Genomic DNA, 18,862 nt, shown 5'->3' with positions numbered 1-18,862 from the left:
GTCTGTGTGTCTGTGTGTCTGTGTGTCTGTGTGTCTGTGTGTCTGTGTGTCTGTGTGTCTGTGTCTCTTGTCTCTCTCTGTCTCTCTGTCTCTGTGTGTGTGTCTGTGTCTGTGTTAGTGTGTGTGTCGGTGTCGGTGTCGGTGTGCTCTCTCGAGCTCGCCTTGTGACCATGCACAAGATGCGACGGAAGCAGAATTGAAAGTGATCTATGGGCGGTTTGTGACTGTCCTACAATTTGCAGCACCAAAAACTTTGGCAGTCTAGACTGCTGTTTGACGAGGCCTTGTTGCTCGGGCTCAGAATGTGTGGGGTCGGGATAACGCCAAACGAGAGCCTACGACTTGCACTCGGCAGCAGCAATGACGCTGGCTGCATCGAGCATGGTGCGCCCATGCAAATCTTCTTGCTCGTCTAAAGAACAAGCCGGAAGCCCCAAGCGAGTGAGCCTGTGTTGGAACAGACTGACAAACGTGTATGGTGAAACGTACGAGGAGGTAAGGGCGGCACATTGAGCACGGCTTCGGCAACGGCAGGCTAGCAAGAGGCACAATAAATGACGGCGTGAGTCCGATGCAGTCGTGTGTGCGGAGACCCTTTGATGTTAGGTCGAGTTTACCTGCTTGAGAATATTGGCGAGGACGCGGGCTCGATGTACCACATCGATGTATGGGAGTTCATCCTCACTGCGCCCCTCAGAAAACGTGCTGTGTATCTAATGGCGAGAAAATGGACAAGCATGAGTGACACAGGAGACACGTCGCATGTCGAGGTGTGCAAGCACACCTTTTTCAGATTGAGAGCAACACGAGGCCGCAGCTCTGGACAACGGGTGGCCAGCTTGGCCAGGGCCATCATAAGCATGCACAGAATTTGCATTGGATGCTGGGCGCCCGTGCTGCGGTGGTCCTTGACGGTGCTGTTGAGCTCGTAGGCAAAGGTCTCCAGAGCTTCATGGAATATTAAGAAAATGCTAGTGTCGCAACGCTCGTCTAGCTGGGGCGACGCGTACTCGCCCACAATCCAAACAAGGTGTGAGAAGAACTCTTCGCGTCCATTGGCCATGTTTTGCCGGTTGTTGAGAAACTCCAACAGGTCCTCTCGCAAGTCTAAGAGGAGCGAAGGGTGACGATAGAACAGCTCGAGCAGCATCCGGCTGAACACGCCCTGAATAGTGATGCTCAGGTTGCAGGCCTGATAAATGGTCACAATCCGCTCCAACATCAACAGCACCACCTCGCCGAGAATCTACAAGATCAACAGCAAGAAGTGAGCCAAGTGGGCGTGCTTCGATCACGGCAGGAAGAGCCACGCCAGGTGCAACCAGGCACGTTTTGACCTGGTCTCCCGCATCGCGAAGCAAGGCCTCAAAGTAAATGTCCAGCAGCGAGTGGACAACTGAGGCCGTCTTGACTACCCGGGCGTTGGTGGCAGCTGGCAGGAGCAACGCATGAAGCTCTTTAAGTCGATCAATCGTGCCGCCCAAGCCCCCCTGCGCCAGCACCGCGAACAAAGTCAACGTGTTGACCGTGAGCTAGTCGAACCGACGAAAGAACAATGCAACAGCGATGGTGTGCAATGGACCTCATCGCGCAGAATATAATTCAGCAAGGGCAGAGCCAGGTGAGGATTGTCCGATTTCGCTGCCAGAGCCTCAAGCTTGGTGCCTGTATTAACAAAAGCGATGCATGAGCAACTCGCAAGACCCGGCTATCCCTGTTCGAACGGCATGGAGAGGAAAAGGCTCCATCCTGTTTTTGAGGCTGAAGCTGACAGATCAACAAGAGCAGAAGAGCGACTCGCACCCGTCAGCATCACCAAGGCGCCGGTGACGCAAGGGAGGTCGAGAATGAGATGCAGCACCTCCAGACAGCTCTGGTCATTGAGCAACATTGGCAGAATGAGCTGAAAATTGCGCAAAAGCAACACTGGATGCCTAAAAGAAGCCAGACGAGCGCCAAGTGGCAAGGTACGGTGAGTGGGCTGGAACGCGAAGCTCATGACAAACGGTTGCGGCATCCTTGTATCGCTTTACTGACCAAGCCAAGAGCTTGAAAATTGCCGGGCAGTATTTATCGACGATGCCCTTGGCGCTGAGAAGGTCGATAAAGTCTGTCACGAGCGCCATGAGAGCACCAGCAAAGTATGGGTCACGCATGTGGCGTCCGTGTTTTTGAGTAAAGATGTCATCTAGTGCGCTCTACGTTGGTGTGTGTTTGGTCGGCAAAAGATGGATGCTTATCAGTAGCCGCTGAACAGCCTCGAGAACAAACAGGTGGCTACGAGAGGTATGGCCTACACGACAAATGATCATGGCTTACCAAACAGTCAATCATGGTGCTCTTCTCGTCGTGAGATAGCAAGACGCGAAGACAGAGCAGTTCGGCGTTTGCCCAACCCAGCGCAGTTTCCTGTATACGGATTTGTGGTGGCGCGGATGAGCGCATGACAGACTGCGTTATGATAAAGCAAACCGCACGACCTACGCAGCGAGCGCGATCAAGGACACGTTGCAGCGTAGGGACGGCGTCCACAACAAATTCCTCATCCAAACGCATGAGTTCTTGAAGCAGCAGAAGGGCCTAAAAACAGTTGAGGTGAGTTGAGCGTGATGAGGACCGGACAGCCTCGACTATACCCCGGCCAAGCTTTGCAACAAGAAGATGCCCACCTCAGATAGGGCGGCAAAAGCGAATTCGGCATCCAAAGCACCTAGTTTGGCCTGTTGAGCAAAATCGGCAAGAACAAAAGATGAATCAAGGCATTGCAACCATGCAACCCGTCGTCAAAGGGTTGCAGAGAGGTACTTAAGAGACGTCGATCAAATGTGAATGCGCACCCAGTCATTGCTTGAGGTAGAAAGAAGCTGGTCGATGATACGCGTCACAATTTCAATGCAGGCATCCCGGGTCGTGGCAATCAGGTAGAGGGCAGGCTGGCCTTCATCGTGAGACAGCTCAGCTGCGGACAGCATTGTGGATAGGAAAGGGCGAGATAAGCCTTGGTGCAATGTGCTCTGAGACATGGGAAAAGACAGAGCGAGACAAGGACCGTACATGGCCGTGCAAAAAATTTGAGCCACTTGCGTAGGCCACTAAAACTTTGAATGGAGTTGAGATGCTCATTCTCATACGTCTTGCCTGTAATCCACACCAGATGAGAATATTCTTGAGCAGACAAAACCAAAAAACAAAAGCCCGAAAAAAGCTGATGAACGCCGAGACGCGACTCACCTAGACACAGCGGCGTGAAAGGGCTCATGGAAGCATCGCCGTTGAGATCCTATCGAGGCCCAGAAGAAAGAGGGTCGGGAAGACGGGGGAAAGGGACTCGTTCAGAGCGTGCTGCCTTTTTGCACGCGTTGGGAGCACTGATTCGTGGTTGTTCTTCTGGCCAGCACGACTTTAAAGTTGACAAAGACTAGGCACGCCCTTACTTTCATGGGCACAGTACGCCCATTCTCCGATACTTGAGGTGGAGCACGCGCAAAGCTTCGGCTGACGTGGCCCATGGCCTCCTGCACGTGGACTGGATGACAACCCCGGTGCCCACGATGGGCAGTGAGCACAAAAAGCATTGAAAACTGGTCTTTCAGCGACTGAAACCCTTGAGAGCCAGAAGAGATGCTTGTGGTGGGCAGCGCCAACAAGTCAACACACTTGGCTCGATGCTGTGGGGGATATTATCGGCCACATTGCTCAAGGTTGGAAAGGCGGCAAGGGACAGGGCAGTGTCCTCCTTCAACCAGCTGCCAGAGTCACAGAGAGTAAACAGGTGCGCGCCAGTCGAGCCAAGAGCGACGGGACAATGAGACCAGACGTGGAGCAAAAGTGAGGTTTTGGAGTCGACATGGCAGTTCCACAGATGCGTGGGCGCAAAGTAAGCAATCACGGACCGCGTGAGTGTCAGAAAATGCTTGCTAAGAAAGGCGTGGGCGAGTCCCTGACGGGCTAGAAGCAGCATAAGATACCGCCGGCTGGAGGGCTCGACGGGCGGACCCAAAGTCTTGGGCCCAACTCTGACGAGATCAGCATGTAAAAATATTGATGGCCCGTGCATGTGAGCAAGAATAAAAGTATCGCTCAAAGGGGGGGGGGGGGGGGGGGTGCGTTGACGCGCGGTATTGCAGTGTTGCCGAAAAACGCACGATAGAGGAGCTTGTTGGCAGAGGCTGAGGACAAGGAGAAGACGCAGTCGATAGGGACCTACACGCAAGAGGAAGGAACGACACAACAGGCAAGGAATAAAGAAATTAAGTCACATTGCCGCACGGTCGGGGGGCAGGTGGGGTCGGCAGGCTGCGTTGTGGCAGAATACAAAAGAGTAAGCTGTCACCTTGATCGGCCTCAGTGACGATCCGATAGCAAAGATCAACTAAGGAAGCAGTCATGCTGCAAGCCCAGACATTGCATTGAAAAAAACATGAGGCCCCGGTGCATATGAGCCGTCTTGAGACGATGCAGTGGCAGTGACACAATGCAGAGTTTGAGTACCGAAGCCAGGGCGCATTGGCCAGAAGGCAGAGGAGTTGGGCAGCCCACGCCACGCCATCGGTTTGTCGATCCTGGGCACGAAGGACCGTTTCAAGCTGATCGCAGTACAACTCGAACTGGTCATCGCTCCATTGCCTGCCGTTTAAGGAGTGGAGAAAGGCAGTGAGATACGGAGAATGTGATCCCAACAGTGAGCAGGTAGGGAGGCAGTAGTGCGGGGCGAACCTGGCCACCGCAATGGCAGCATGGGGGTCACCCATGCTGGGTGCAATCTCGCTTGTGGTCGCCATGATCTGTCTCACCCACGACCGAAGCGCCGCCAGAACCCCTCTATCACAATCTTGCTTCGCCAAAGCCACCCTCACCCCCACACAATCTCCAATAGGGGAGGGAGGGAAAAGCCTCTGGGGCGCTCTTCTCGATCTCTCGATCTGGAGCCGCAGTGCGCACTCTGCACACAGAGAGACCATCTAAGCGATAGTGTAAGTTTTAACACATTGTGGCAACCATCTGTCTGACAAGTTTGAAACGTCTGACAATGAATGGCGGCTGCGAACGTTATGGTCGGGTGCCGTTGGTGATGGGTGGAGTGATGCAAGAGGTGGCGCTCGTCCTTATGGCTCGCAGTTTCTCAGTAGGTTGGGCCCACCAATGCTGGTGGGCGAGACGCAAGACAGAGCAAGCAGCCAGCCAGGGGTGGGGCACCGCAATAAGGGGGTGCCATTTTCTTTCTCTCTATGGAGGACAGTATAGTTTAATCATCACTACTACGCTCTGCGGAGTCGACCTTGGACTGCTAGCATGGCCGCACACGATCCCAAGCCCAGTGCGGGCCTGCATCCAAACCTGCGCGAGGGACCATACTACGCCCCCGGTGCGTGCAAACTGAGTTTGTCTCAAGCCCGTGTCAAGGGTAAAATCATGCGCTGGCCTGACCGGCTCTGCTGGCTGGCAAGTAGGGTCGCAAAATGAGCGCGGCTTGTGGCGATCCAAGCAGTGGATCTATCTTGGTAAGAAATGCAGCCTCCTTTTGGCCTTGACACCTGCCGCTGAGTTGAATTGACCAGGCTCGTCTCACGGTGCATATGGTTTTGCCCTTTCGCTGACGGGGCTCAGGACCCGTCATTGCGGCGCCAATGACCCATATCTGCGTCACGCTGTATCGCAAAACACCGCCCAATCGCCGCAAGTTGATGATTTGGGGTGGCATTGTGGGTACCACGGTCCTAGCCGTGGCCAACCGCCTCTTCCTAATGCACCACAGGTGGGTTGTTTGGATGGCTCGCCACAAAGTCGACCGTTTTGGTTTGCAGACGTGTGCGGTTCACGCTCGTGATGTTGGTTCGCGTTTGTCTGCATGGCTTTGCAGCTGGTGGCCTGATCCCGTGGCTGTTGACCACCGTCTCGCCAACAAGGAGGATGCCAAGACCTCCTTGCCCTTGCCCATCTGAGCGCTCAGCCCGCCCGTCGTGCTGCAAGCCATGAACCCTCTTGTTGCTGTTTATATAAAACCTTGTCATTCATATACGACCCAGCCGAGGTACTGACTGGATTTTTCACATCCCAATGTATCAAGCGCCAAGCGCTCCTATGGTGTTCCCCATCTCCAGTGTTGTCCATGGAACAGAATTGCATGCCCAAAAAAACTTGACCCTGTCAGTCGAGCACCATTTAAAAATTTTAATTTTGCGGAAAGGAGGTGCTGTTACCTGTGTAATTTTTTCCATTTGAGGCTCGAAAAGTGTAATTGTCAGATGAAAGTATCTGACATCCTCGTGTTTCTATTTTTAGAGAACAGCTGTACACGTATCGTCGCGAGGTGCAAGAGCGTTCCACGAGGAGGGCGTGTCTCTCTCTCTCTCTCTCTTCCCTCTCTGTGTTGTTGTGGCTTAAGTGATCAGTGACCCTGCTGGTCCAACATTTTTTTTTTCCCCTCGCACCACGTTGGCTCATCATCTGAAGACACCGCCAGTATGGGTAACGCGACCACCACCCTCAACGTTGTCAACAGGTACGTGAGTGCATGATTGTAACGTGAGGCGCGATTCGATCTCAGGCGTGTTGGTGGCATTCACTCTCATCATGGGGCCTTGCGCTTCAATCTAGCACGGCTTGGCAAGCCACGATCACGGGCCAGACCGTCTCGATCAACCCCGACACGCCTTTGGGCCCGCCCCATGTCGCCACCGTTCCCCCGGGTGGCCAAACTGTCATGAAGATTGAGCGTCACCAGGTTGGTGCAGTGTCTTCCACGAGTGTGCCTGGCATGTCCCATGTAGACCTGATTCAAGTCTGTCTCTGTCTGCCTCATTTCGCATCTGTGCGTGTTGCCTTTTTGACCTGCAGCCAGGCGATGTCCGCTGCAATCTCCTCATCAACTTTAGCAATGGATCCTACTCCACCAAGCGCATGAATGTCAAGCCTGAGGATGTGACCCGCACCCTGCAGCTGACCAACAGCGCCGTGATCCTGGATGGCGAGTCCATCCCCATCGAGCGCGGCAACCCTCCGGCTCACCACCATCATCCTCACCCTCATCCTCATCCTCATCCTCATCCTCATCCTCAGCCCCCGCACCACCAGCCCCACATGCCCCCACCGGGGCCGTTCAACCCGGTGGCGCCTCCAGCGCATGGCCATCATCCCCACCCTCACCCCGCGCCTCCAGCGCATGGCCTGACCCCTGTCTCAGCCCACATGCTGCCCCGTGGTCGTCGCATTCGTCTGACTTCCGTCATTACGGGCCAGAACATGCGCATCAAGAAGGACCACACGGTCGATGCGCGTGGTGGCATGGGCCAGTTTGCCACCTTTGAGATCGATCCCTCCCCCGAAGGTTTCCTTCGCTTGCGCAACGTTGCCGATCCTTCTCGCTACTTGGCCATCAAGAACGATCAGCTGACCTCGGGGACTGGCGGCAAGTTTTGCCACCTGGCCGCCTTCACCATCTCCCCGGGCATTTACTGCCTCAAGACCCTCGAAGGCAACGAGACGGTGGGCTTCAACCAGGACGGTGCCCCAGCTGAGCCCCGCCACGTTAAGAACGGTCCCCGTGCTCAGTTCCGCATCGAGTTTTGCTAGATTAAAGATATCTGGCATTTGGTGTTCCCAATTATACCATCCGATGCGCTTGTCCTTTTTTTTTTTTCTGATCCAATCAGGCCATTGATTTCTCTGGCCCCATTGTGTTCCCCCTTGCCTTGTGTCCCCGTCATTTTCTTGTTTTTTTGGTTTTTTCTGTCTTTTTTTTTGGAGCTTGTGGTTGTTGCTGTTGCTACTGCAAGGTTGTGGTTGTTACTGTTGCTACTGCTGCTCGCTCGTGTGTGCTTGTTCAATCAGTGAATGATTGCAAATTGATGAATGTTGGGTTCATCCGTATTCAATCCATGTTATTCTGATCACGATTCGGAAGGAGGCCTTGTTTGAGAGAGAAAAGGCGAGTGAGAAACGGCATGAGCTGGTCACTTGGAACTTGACCTAGCCATTGAACGACCGACCCGAGAGACAGACGTAAAAAGGGGCGAAGGACGCCAAAAGTGGACAACACAGACCCACCCAACCCCAACATGCCAGCAGCATTGCCAGCGATACATGTCCATTCGTCTGTACGCCAACCGCACCGACTCGGCTGACTGACTCGCCCCGCCAGGCCCCGAAGCTACGTATGCCCTGCTCTCCGACTATAAATAGAGTCTAGACCGCTGCTATTTGAAGTCAAAGGTGTGGCAACAACGTTACATCCGGATCTCTCTCTGTGTGTGTGTGTGTTCAAGTGTGCAATGTTGCGAAAACCCACACACACACACACACACACACACAGGGTTGTATTTTCCTCTTGCTCTCTCTTCTCTGACGGCGGCGCGATCGATCTCTGGCAATATGGCGCATCATCATCACCACCATCATCACGGCGGTCCTGGTCACCATCACCCGCATCATCCACCACCGGCTGCCTTTGGTCATCACCATCACCATCCACCGCCGCCCATGCATCACCACCACCACCACCCGCATCATGGCCCGGGGGTTGGTGCGGGCTTTGCAATGGGCGTCATGGCCGGTGCCGCCATGGGCGCTGCAAACCGCAGATCGACAACCACGATTGTCACCCCACCCCCCGTTTCCTACGGCGGTAACCCCTACACGCAAGCTGCTCCCTACGCTCCCACTTACGCTGCCCCCCCAGTCGGCCTCGTGCCAGCTCCAGCCCATGTGTTGCCCCGAGGTGCCCGGATTCACCTCAACTCTGTCATGACCGGCCGCAACCTTCGCATCAAGCAAGACGGCTCGGTTGATGCGCGTGGCGCCAACGGAGCCTTTGCCACGTTTGACGTGGATCCCTCGCCTGATGGTTATCTGCGCCTGCGCAGCGTGGCTGATCCCTCGCGCTTCCTTGCTATCAAGGGCGACTTTCTCACCTCGGGTTCGTTGATCTGTATTCTTTGTTTCTGCGTGCAGCTGGGCGCTTTCATGCACCCTGATCCTTTTGCGAACATGTGCCCGTCTTGCCTCGATGCTCGTACTCATGCCCACTCCTTCTTTGTCGTGCACCTACATCACAGGCGCCGGAGGCCCCTTCTGCCATCTTTCAGCGTTCACCGTGTCTCCCGACATCTACTGCTTCAAGGCCATCGATCAGATGCACGGTGTTGGTGTCGATCAAAATGGTGATCCCGTCAACCCAGCTCACGTCCAGCATGGTGCTCGCGCTCAATTCCGTATTCAATTCTGTTGAGACCTGCTGGCTGTCGCTGGCCATTTTTTCCCTCTTTCCCACTCTTCCTCTTGCTCTCTCCTCTTGCTCTCTCTTCCGTCTCAAGCGTGAGGCTGGTGCTTGATGCGGCCTGCGTTCTGCTGTCTGATTCTAGTTTTTTTGACCTTGTTGTTCTTCTTGATCGCTTTTTTTTTTTTTTTTCCTTTGTGTTTTGGAAGTGCCTTTGAGCAATGGTCGACTCACATGTCAATTGATGTTGGGATATTCGAGAGACCACTTTGGTACCCACACATTTCACGTGCAAGAAAATGAGCCCCCGCCGGCTCACTTTGTGTATCAACCGCCACCATACGCCACACTCTGCTCGCTGCTGAGATACAAAGTTCATGGTCAAAGCACACGCGCATCAAGCCCCGCTTTTCAAAGTGCAATTGGTCGACATTTTTGGTGCACACACAAAGCGCCTTTCTCTCTGCTTGATCGTCTCTCCCTCTTCTTGATCATCTTTTGTCCGTAAGCTGCAACGTTTTGGTTCTCTCTCTCTCTCTCTCTCTCTCTGTGTTCGAACAGTCTCATCTCTCTCTCTCTCTCTCTGTTTTTTTTTTTTTTCAGAGCTGGCGGGTTTTCATGAATCAACAACGGCCGGTCGTGCGCGTGTGTCAGGGAGAGGGCTATTTCTTGTCCTTGCCACCCCTGCCTCCGACATCAATTTGATTCGGCACTTGCGGTCTTGCCAATCGCACACAGCACTCCCTCCCCTCAGGGGAGCGGAGAACCCTTGCGCCCTCATGAGCTCAGGCTTGTGAAGATTGCGGAAGTAGGCTTTGAACCGCGAGCAAGCCAACGCGAACCTGTACGGTGCGCCACGATGGCCACCTCGACTACTGCCACAGACGAAAGCGGGGCTACAGAGGCGGAGCTGCTCCGCATGCTCGAGGCTGCCAATGCTTCTCTGCAACAGGATGCCCGAGCTGTCTCCTTCAACCGCTCCTCCTCGAGCAGTCCCAGCGGGACAGGCCCTCCCACCCGAACGTCGAGCACCAAATCCACTCATGCTAAACCCCCGGGGCCCATCACAGGCGCCGTAGCTGACGAAGCGCGCACGCCGCTTGCTAGCGATGGCCATGGCGGTGCTGTAGGCCTCTCACCCGTGAGCTCCATTGCCTCGCAAAGCAGCATGGCTGAGGATGGCCTGGATGCATCACATGCCATCATCGACCAGTGGGCCGATGTCTGTGTGCACTTGGAAACGTGGCAAAAAAAGCGCCCCAAACAACTGGCCAATCTGGTGTACGCTGGCGTGCCAGAGCATCTGCGCTGCATCGTCTGGCAAAAATTTGCTGAAGTCCACGCCAAGCAAGCCACCGGCGTGTCAACCGAGGGTGCCATTCCTGCCGACCTAGTTCAAGATGGGACTGATACCGGCACCGCTCCCTCATATGCCGAGCTTCTAGCCCGCGACAGCTCTTTTGACAAGCTCATTCGACTGGACATTGCCAGGACCTTTCCCGAGCACGAAATGTTTGCCAGCAACGAGGGCCTCGGCCAAGAAGTTCTGTATAACGTCGTCAAAGCATATTCCATCTACGATAACGTCGTGGGCTATTGTCAGGGTATCCCATTCCTGGTTGGTCTCCTGCTCATGCACATGCCTGAGGAGGAAGCCTTTCAGCTTTTGGTCGTGATTGTCCGAGACTACGGCCTCAAGGGACTCTTCAAGCCCACGATGGCCGATCTTCCGCTCCGACTGTACCAACTTGAGACCTTGCTCCGTCATGCTTACCCTCGTGTCATGGCACACTTTGATGACCTCGACGTCTCCTGTAATATGTTTGGTACGTGTTCCGACCCCCCGCTTTCGTCTCAGCTTGCCGTTGTTCTTCGTACCCCAGCTCCCCATTAACCTTCTTGGCTCTTATGGTCTACACCTGCCTCGATGCCTTGGTCCCTCTGACGCTGTGCAGCCACGCAGTGGTTCATGACGCTCTTCTCCAGCACGATGCCGCTCAAGCTCAGCTTTCGCATCTTTGATCTCTTTTTACACGAAGGCGTCGATGCCATCTTTCGCGTGGCCCTGGCCATCATCGGGCAGAGCCAGCGCGATTTGCTTCGAGAGAACTTTGAAGGCGTGATGGGCCTTCTGTCTCGTGACAAGCTTTTCAAGCGTTACGAGAACAATGGCCACTCCTTGATGATGGCAGCCAAGAGTGTGGTCCTGAATCTGAAGCGTCTGCAAAAGGCCGAACGTGACTATTTAGCAGCCCAGCGTCAGGAGGAGCAGCTTCAGCGAGAGGTTGATGAGTGGCGCTCCAAGTGCCATGAGCTGACAGCGGAGAACGAGTCTCTTCGCGACAAAGTTGCATCGCTTGAAGAAGCCTACCATGTTCTTGCCACTAAAAATCTCGACATTAGTATACGCCTGGCTTCCTCCACTGACGCGCTGGAATCAGCTCAAAGCGAGGTCAGTGTCCACGAGCTCTATACCTGCAAACGTCTGCTTTGTGCCGCGCCCCACCACTATCGCGCCTGGCTTCTCCAGCCCTGAGCGTTGTGCATGTTTGCTCGCATAGGTGGCTACCTTGAGAACCTCATCTCACGATAGAAGCTTGCGCGGCAGTCGCGACGACTCGAGCGTTGGCCTGCGCCGCGAGTTAGTTCCTGTCACCCGCTGGCTATCGCCTCCGCCTGTGTGCGTGTCGTTCTTTCACTTTTCTGCTTGTGGTGCATGCTTTGCCTCATCTCTAGTTCGTCGACGGGCTCGCCCGCTGGTGTGCGCCGGCGAAAGCAGCGCTCCATCTCTTGTGGCACCTTGGCTCCCTTGGATGCTCTTGATGGTGCTGAGTCTGGTGCCTTTGAGGACGCCGAGACTACGTTTGACGCTACCACCATCCCTGAGGCTGACGTGGAGAGCTCCGACGTTTCAGCGGCTGGCACATCAGATCAACCGTCACTTTCGTCCTCTTACTCAGCTGAATCGCGACCTCCGCGACGCTCCGCCTCCTCCCCCGCTCGTCAGCTTCCTGCTGCTCCCGACTCGACCAACCACACTGCAATGCCACCGACTTGACCCGTCCTGCCATCTCGTTTTCTCCTCCTATGCCCGATGCCTAGTTGATTATAATCGATCGTTCATTTATCGCGATTGCATGGTGTGGTGGATACATCAGTCTTCGTTTTTTTTTTTCAAGGCTGCGTCATTATTGCGTCGCAGCAGTCCCTCGAACAGAGGAGCTCCAGAGGGACGGGTATCACATCGGCAGCTGGCACATGGGATGTACTGTGCATGACAAGACAGTGGAATAGAACGAAATGGAACCATCATCGAAACTTTGACCTTGACTGGTGGTGGTGGATTTGTTTGCCTAGACGAGACAACACAGCACACTCCGGCTACACATCATACTCACGAAACCATGCTCCACACCCTTGCCACACCCTCGTCTTGATGGCATCGACAGTAGTGGTAACGGTGCCAAAAATACAAGAAATATTCGTGCAAAATTCGTCAAAAATAGCCGAGAAATCAATTTTGCGTTGACATGTCATCATTTTTGTGTTTGCTTCACCTGTGTGGCGTATGATCAGATCAGCTCAGCCATCGGAAACGGGTTCGGCGAGCTGTTTGTGAGCGGCCGGCCGTCTGTCCGAGGGGCTGGCTTTTGGTCGAGTCAAAGTCATCTGCGTTGGGTCAGCAGTACGCGCCATGGGAGCCCAAAATGAGTCGGACCAATGAAGAATGAGCGGGAATGAATGAGAACCGAGCCCGGTCGACCCGCGCGTCCGGAGTAGCCGCGAACCAAGCTAAACCATGGCAGGGCTTACGCCGTCATGGCTCTGGCCACTCATGCTGCTAACAGCAGCCCAGTTGGGATGGCCGCACATGCCCAGTGGCTCTATCGGGTCGGTGGCAGCGGAGACAATTGCTGTCTTTGACTTTACCGGTCAAACGGGCCTGGGCTGGCCCTCGCCTGCCAACGTGGCTGACCATGGTTGGTGGCTTGAGATCACCAACAGCAGCCTCATTGCACCAACAGCGGTTCTTCAGGTACGCGTCGATCCAACCAACCTACAGCAAACGCGGCACAACAGGGTACAAGCGAGGCCATGCTTAGCCAAAAAGTATGCATTCAATGTCACAGCTCACAACCACGGCTCCATCCGACAGGTCAAGGCAAGCCCCGTGCGGTTCTGGCCATCATCCCAAGACGCGTTTGTAGCTGCGGGGATAGGCGATCAGGTTGAAGTGGTATGGTCATCTACAATCATTAACGTCTCTTGTTTTGAAAACGTGACCGTGTCCGTCGACTGGCTTCGGCCCTCCCACAGCACGGACCCCAGCCCGTCCACAACCGCCTTCACAGCTCAGACCACGCATGCTACGGTTGAACTCATGTCATCCGGAACGACCACCAAAAGCGAAATGACACCCTCAAAATCCGCCACCTCCTCAGCTTTGTTCATCAACGCATCAAGCAGCAGTGGCACTTCACCAACTCTGAGCTCTACACCTGAGACGACACCTGGATCGCCCAGCGCTTCTACAGAGGCCACCACAGCACCCGTATCATGGCATCCCAATCGCGTGGGGGACCGGCTTATCTGGCTGTACGCTGTGGACCAGTTCATTGCTGTCCCATCATCCTTGCGCACGGTGGATGGCCAGGTACCTGACTCAGCGTCACACGGCAGCACGATCGTTCGCGATCTGCGCGGCGCTGCCACCCTGCAAATTCTGGCCAGCATGATGGTCAGCCCCACCTCCGAAGGCTATGCTTTTGACAACATTGTTGTGAGCGGCGCACCTCGAGAAGCAGCCATGGCTGCATGGTCGGCCTGGTCTGTTGGACCCTGGTCAGCTTGGTCAGCGTATGAGCCTCAGAACTGTTTCGTCAACCAGAGCCGCACCCGGGTGCGCCAGACAACGCGGACCTGTGAAGCCACAGGCTGTGCGCAAATATACGATTGCCCGGGGCCTGCCATCAGCAACGACACAGACACGGAGCTTCGTCCAGCCGCAGACAATTGCTGTGGGCCACGCAACGCTACCTGGTCCGACCTGAATATTGCTGGATACGGTGCCTGGAGTGCTTGGTCACCTTCCATGTGTGGAACCACCCAGTTTCGCACTCGATCTGTCTTATGGAGTCGCAGCTGCACTCCAGAGCTCTGTGGTGGGCTCAACTGCTCAGAGGTGATCCCACCCTCGCCATACAATCTGACAACCACATCGACGGACAGTCGCAGTGCAGCGGAGAACTGCTGCCAGGTCGACTCTTCCTGGAGCACCTGGAGCGCATCCAGTTGGTCAGCGTGGACAGGATGGGCACCTCCAGATTGTGGGGTCGCGCAGAATCGTACCCGAGAGCGCGGGCTCAATCGCACGTGCACTGAGGGCAGTTGTGGTGGTGCACCCTGTACCGGGCCTGCATACACGACTGAGCTGGACCTCGACTCGCGCGGCGCAACTGCCAACTGCTGCTTTCAGGCTGGAACGTGGTCCAACTGGACCTATGCGCCTTGGAGTACATGGTCTTCCTTTTCACCAGAGACGTGCGGGGTCGAACAGCTTCGCACGCGCTCACGCAACAGAAGTCGTGTATGTGAAGGCGCTGTGCCAGACTGTCCAGCTACATGTTCAAGTGATGCGTCAGCCCTTAGCGAGACGGAATCGGAGACGCGTTCGGCAGAACAAAATTGCTGCCCTATAGATGGCAGGTATGCTTCAGCCAGGGTCGTCAGCAAGAAAGCCCTCCTCGTTCACACCTCCCTCTCCCCTGCCCACTATGCGCGCTTAGCTTTGCTTTTCTTTGCGTCTTGTCCTCATTCTTGTATGCTTCGCATTGTAGGGCGGGACCTGCCGTCGCTGGTGCGTGGACTACCTGGCCAGAATGGGGCACCACGTGCGGTGTAGCACAGACAAGACAGCGACAGCGCACAGTCGTTCGTCAGTGTAATGCACCAGCCCCGGAATGCGGGGGTGAGGCATGTCCGACCTCAGACCTTGTCCACATTGAATATGACGTTGAAAACCGCACAGCGGAAGAAAACTGCTGTCCCATTGACGGCGTTTACGGTAACTGGAGCTATGGCGCTTGGAGCGCTTGGAGCAGCCCATCTACTTGTGGGGAGGAAACGCTTGTTGAGCGGACGAGGACACGTACACGAGCATGTGATAGTCCCGCTCCGAGCTGTGGTGGAGCACCCTGTATTGGCTCGACAGAGAGCGTTGACACAGAGCGGCAAACGATGACCGCGGAGGAAAACTGCTGTCCAATCAATGGCCAGTGGAGTAGTTGGCATGCAACCGACGCCTGGTCGGCCTGGTCCCTCTGGCTTCCAGCCGACATTTGCTCTGGTACACAGACGCGCACTCGCATGCGAGCTGAGTTGCGAGCCTGTGACAGTCCCGAACCCAGCTGCAACGGCACAGCCTGCCAAGGCTCAGCCACACGGCAAAACTTGGATGATCAACACCGCAATATCTCTGGAGCGGTGGACGGCGCTTGGACAGCATGGTGGCTGGAGGCATGGTCGACATGGAGTCCATTTGAGCCCGAGTCGTTGTGCACCGGGTGGCAAAACCGTACCCGCACGCGCAGCAAGACACGCGACTGCAGCGAAGGTACGTGTGGCGGTAGTCCCTGTGCTGGGGTTGCTTCGGCCATTGACACGGAAACGGACGCGCGCTATGTCAATGGCGTCGAGAATGGCACCTGGGTTAACGTTACCGTCTCAGCGTGGTCGACGTGGTCGGCCTGGAGCGGAGACCCTTGCGGCTCTCAATTAAATGCCACCCGACAGCGCAGTATTGCGCGGGATTGTCAGGAGCCCGTTTGTGGTGGACTGCCGTGCCAGGGCCTTGCCGATTACACTGAGGTAGAGCAGCGCTCTCGCAACATTACCGATCCCTGTGCCGAGGGGTGCCGGATCGACGGTCAATACACCAGCTGGGAAGCCCATACTTGGAGCACCTGGATGTACGCTGACCTGGCGCTGTGCGGTCAAGACCAGGTATGTCAGAAGTGCTATATTTCGGGGATTTTCTTTCAAAAGGAAAAGGGACCTGTTGTTTGGGTTTGCTTTCAGCAGATTGGCGAGCATGGCGTGCCTGTCTCTGTGTTGTCACGTGTTGCAAGTGGGCCTGGTGCTCCGTGTGGTTATTACATATCGCGAACATCCCACCCTCAACTTTGAATGTGATCAAGCCTTCATGACGACGACACACCAAGCATAGCTTCCAGCTCCTGCACACCAGGGCGTCGCCGGCTCATGAGCGCATGTGGTTTTCTTTCTCTCCTTTTGCTGGCAGAATCGGACGCGATATCGAAATCTGACGCGCTCATGCAGTGCGCCAAGTCCTTTGTGCGACGGAAGCCCATGCGAGGGTCCTGCGGTCACCCAGCAGTCTGAGACCGAAGTGGTGCGGCTTGATTATGTGCCCCCCTCTTGGTCTTCCTGGTCTTATGCAGAATGGACTGGGTGGTCCCACAACTTTTCCTGCCCGATTAATGGAAGCTTGGCACGCACCCGACGCGCAACACGCGAGTGCACATTTGCTGAAGAATCATGTCGCAACTCGACTTGTGCTGGCAGCCCCGTCGTACACGAGTATCAATGGACACACGCAAATAGCTCGTATTTCAATGATTCCCGCACTGCTGCCAATTGTTGTGACTCAGCACTGGTGTTCTATACACTCGCCAACATGTCTAGCTGGTCAGCTTGGCGCTATACCGACGCCGAGCTGCTTCAACCCGTGTGTAATGAAAGCCAGACCCGCCGGCGCTCACGTTCGCTAACCTGGACCTGTCATGCTCCACCCGGCTGCGAACGCGAACGTTGCGGGGATGATGGGAATGTGACCGTTGAAACTGAAACGGAGGCTGCTTACTTTGCTGCATTGGAGCAGGCAACATGGTCTAATTTCACGGCAGAATCTTGGTCAGCTTGGACGCTGGCGGGATTTGGACGATGTGGCCAGTTTCAAAATCAATCACGGTCGCGACAGCTGGTTCGTACGTGCTTGAGCGCGGGGTTGGATTGTCCGCTGCCATGCATTGGGCCCAACGCAACCACAGAGTCACAGTCTGGCGTTTCCGTGGAGCTCTATTGTCCAGCTGAATGTGTACAGAATGGAACCTGGAGTGCGTGGATGTCAGAACCATGGTTGAGCTGGACAGCTTGGACACCAAATAAATGTGGCGTCGTGCGCCAGCGCACGCGTCAGCGCAGCTGGATACGCAATTGTACTGAGCCTGCCTGTGATGGCCTGCCATGTCAGGGCTCAGATATCCGTGTGGAGACTGAGAATGCTACCAGCTACGCCAACGAATCTTGCTGTCGAGAAAACACCAACGCCGATGGAGGGGAATGCTGCTCCAACGCATACCTTGAGTTGGCGTCTGGCTATTGTCGCCGAATTCGCCAATGTGACTATGAAAGCGGGTTTTACGCCCAAACTCCGGCCACGAGCACGAGTGACACAATTTGTGCACTCTGCCCAGCTGGCACCACAAGCAACGCGAACCAAGGGTGCACAAACTGTCCTGCTGGCACGTATGCAGCAGAAGGAGAATACCGCGCTTGCTCGCTCCTCACTTGCGTTGAAGGCACCACCGATCACGACCGCGACCCATCGACGGCCTGTGTGCCCTGGTAAGTGTCGCCTAGCATGCACGCTCCAATTACGTGCTTGTTTTTTTTTTTTCTCGGCGGTTCAAGTGAAACAAGGGTAGTTTGTGTCGAACGCTGGCTGGTCCTCTTTTGCCCCTCATTCTTCGTCCAATCCGTCACGTGTTGCTTGCGCTTGATAGTCGCCCAGCCTGCGAAGCAGGCCAATATGAAAGCTTTCCATGTACGGCAGCTCAAGATCGAATATGCGATGCTTGCCCCTCCGGCACCTTCTCGCCAGACGGCGTTGCTTGTCGTACATGTAGCTCCATGTGCCGCCAGGGCACGTATGCCAGCCGTGTTTGTGATGGCGTGAATGACTACCTCTGTCTCACCTGCACAAGCGAGGTACGGAGTTCACGTTCACATTCCCGCATGACTGTTATCCTTGGCTAGCTTTGGCGAGGGGACGAGCAGACAGGGCTCATCCCTTTTTTTGGTGTGGCTGACCGATTGAAACTCATTTTGCAATGACTGATGTTAATTGGGTCGTAAAATACCATGTGGTTCTCGTGGTGACAGGATACCTGTGCCTTTGGCGTGTTGCATGCTTGCGTACCCTTGAGCAATACCATTTGCCGTCCTTATAGCGAGGCTACGACGACGTCTGCTGCGAAAACGGACAACAGCAACACCGGGGCTTCAAACTCGGATAGTGGGGGTGGTGGCATGCCAGTGTGGGCCATTGTCCTGATTGTTCTTGTGTCGCTGTTCATGCTCGTCAATATTTATGTAATCTGCCGCTCGCGCCCGCGAGAGCCCACGAGAACGTAAGGGTCTTCCTTTGCGTCTTGGCTCGTCATATTGCCACACCTGTTGTCAGGTTCAAAACAGTGACAACCTGCGACCCTTGCAGTCGCTCATCTCGCGCGCCAAATGTGATTTCATAATTAGTGGAAAGTATGAGCTTGGGACGGAGATGAGAGTCTTGCCCGGACGCCACACACCTACGGATGAGGAATCAGTCTACTCTGGTCAGGCCTGTTG

General features: G+C 55.2%; 4 protein-coding genes across 4 annotated transcripts in view; 3 read left to right on the top strand and 1 right to left on the bottom strand.

Moving 5' to 3' along the window:
* Positions 1-335: 335 nt before the first annotated feature.
* On the bottom strand, positions 336-4,781 carry MONBRDRAFT_22395 (uncharacterized protein; the record flags this gene model as incomplete). The annotated part of the gene is made up of 20 exons (XM_001742303.1): positions 336-412; positions 490-535; positions 618-713; positions 785-1,246; positions 1,338-1,490; positions 1,583-1,665; positions 1,804-1,934; positions 2,038-2,198; positions 2,320-2,409; positions 2,473-2,580; positions 2,670-2,720; positions 2,838-2,959; positions 3,055-3,138; positions 3,232-3,280; positions 3,435-3,526; positions 3,658-3,746; positions 3,894-4,016; positions 4,146-4,203; positions 4,334-4,389; positions 4,717-4,781. The coding sequence occupies 20 exons, from the start codon at positions 4,779-4,781 to the stop codon at positions 336-338; spliced, it is 2,196 nt and encodes a 731-aa protein (XP_001742355.1).
* Positions 4,782-5,292: 511 nt separating this feature from the next.
* Positions 5,293-7,862, top strand: MONBRDRAFT_30968 (uncharacterized protein; the record flags this gene model as incomplete). Its single annotated transcript, XM_001742750.1, has 6 exons — positions 5,293-5,365; positions 5,451-5,501; positions 5,608-5,755; positions 6,464-6,502; positions 6,598-6,724; positions 6,838-7,862. The coding sequence occupies 6 exons, from the start codon at positions 5,293-5,295 to the stop codon at positions 7,570-7,572; spliced, it is 1,173 nt and encodes a 390-aa protein (XP_001742802.1). The 3' UTR covers positions 7,573-7,862.
* Positions 7,863-10,382: 2,520 nt separating this feature from the next.
* MONBRDRAFT_14082 (uncharacterized protein) lies at positions 10,383-11,750 on the top strand (the record flags this gene model as incomplete). The annotated part of the gene is made up of 2 exons (XM_001742749.1): positions 10,383-11,040; positions 11,170-11,750. The coding sequence occupies 2 exons, from the start codon at positions 10,383-10,385 to the stop codon at positions 11,748-11,750; spliced, it is 1,239 nt and encodes a 412-aa protein (XP_001742801.1).
* Positions 11,751-13,013: 1,263 nt separating this feature from the next.
* Positions 13,014-18,862, top strand: part of MONBRDRAFT_5267 (uncharacterized protein) — a gene marked incomplete at both ends in the record, with an annotated part of 7,847 nt that continues 1,998 nt past the window's right edge. The window contains 5 exons of the mRNA XM_001742748.1: positions 13,014-14,920; positions 15,052-16,216; positions 16,515-17,860; positions 18,466-18,645; positions 18,710-18,849. Coding sequence (XP_001742800.1) covers positions 13,014-14,920; positions 15,052-16,216; positions 16,515-17,860; positions 18,466-18,645; positions 18,710-18,849 — 4,738 coding nt within the window. The remainder of the gene's footprint in view (positions 14,921-15,051; positions 16,217-16,514; positions 17,861-18,465; positions 18,646-18,709; positions 18,850-18,862) is intronic.

This window comes from Monosiga brevicollis, genomic scaffold (genome assembly GCF_000002865.3).
Source record: "Monosiga brevicollis MX1 MONBRscaffold_2 genomic scaffold, whole genome shotgun sequence".
Classification (NCBI taxonomy): Eukaryota; class Choanoflagellata; order Craspedida; family Salpingoecidae; genus Monosiga; species Monosiga brevicollis.
This window is presented reverse-complemented; position numbering and strand designations above follow the sequence as displayed.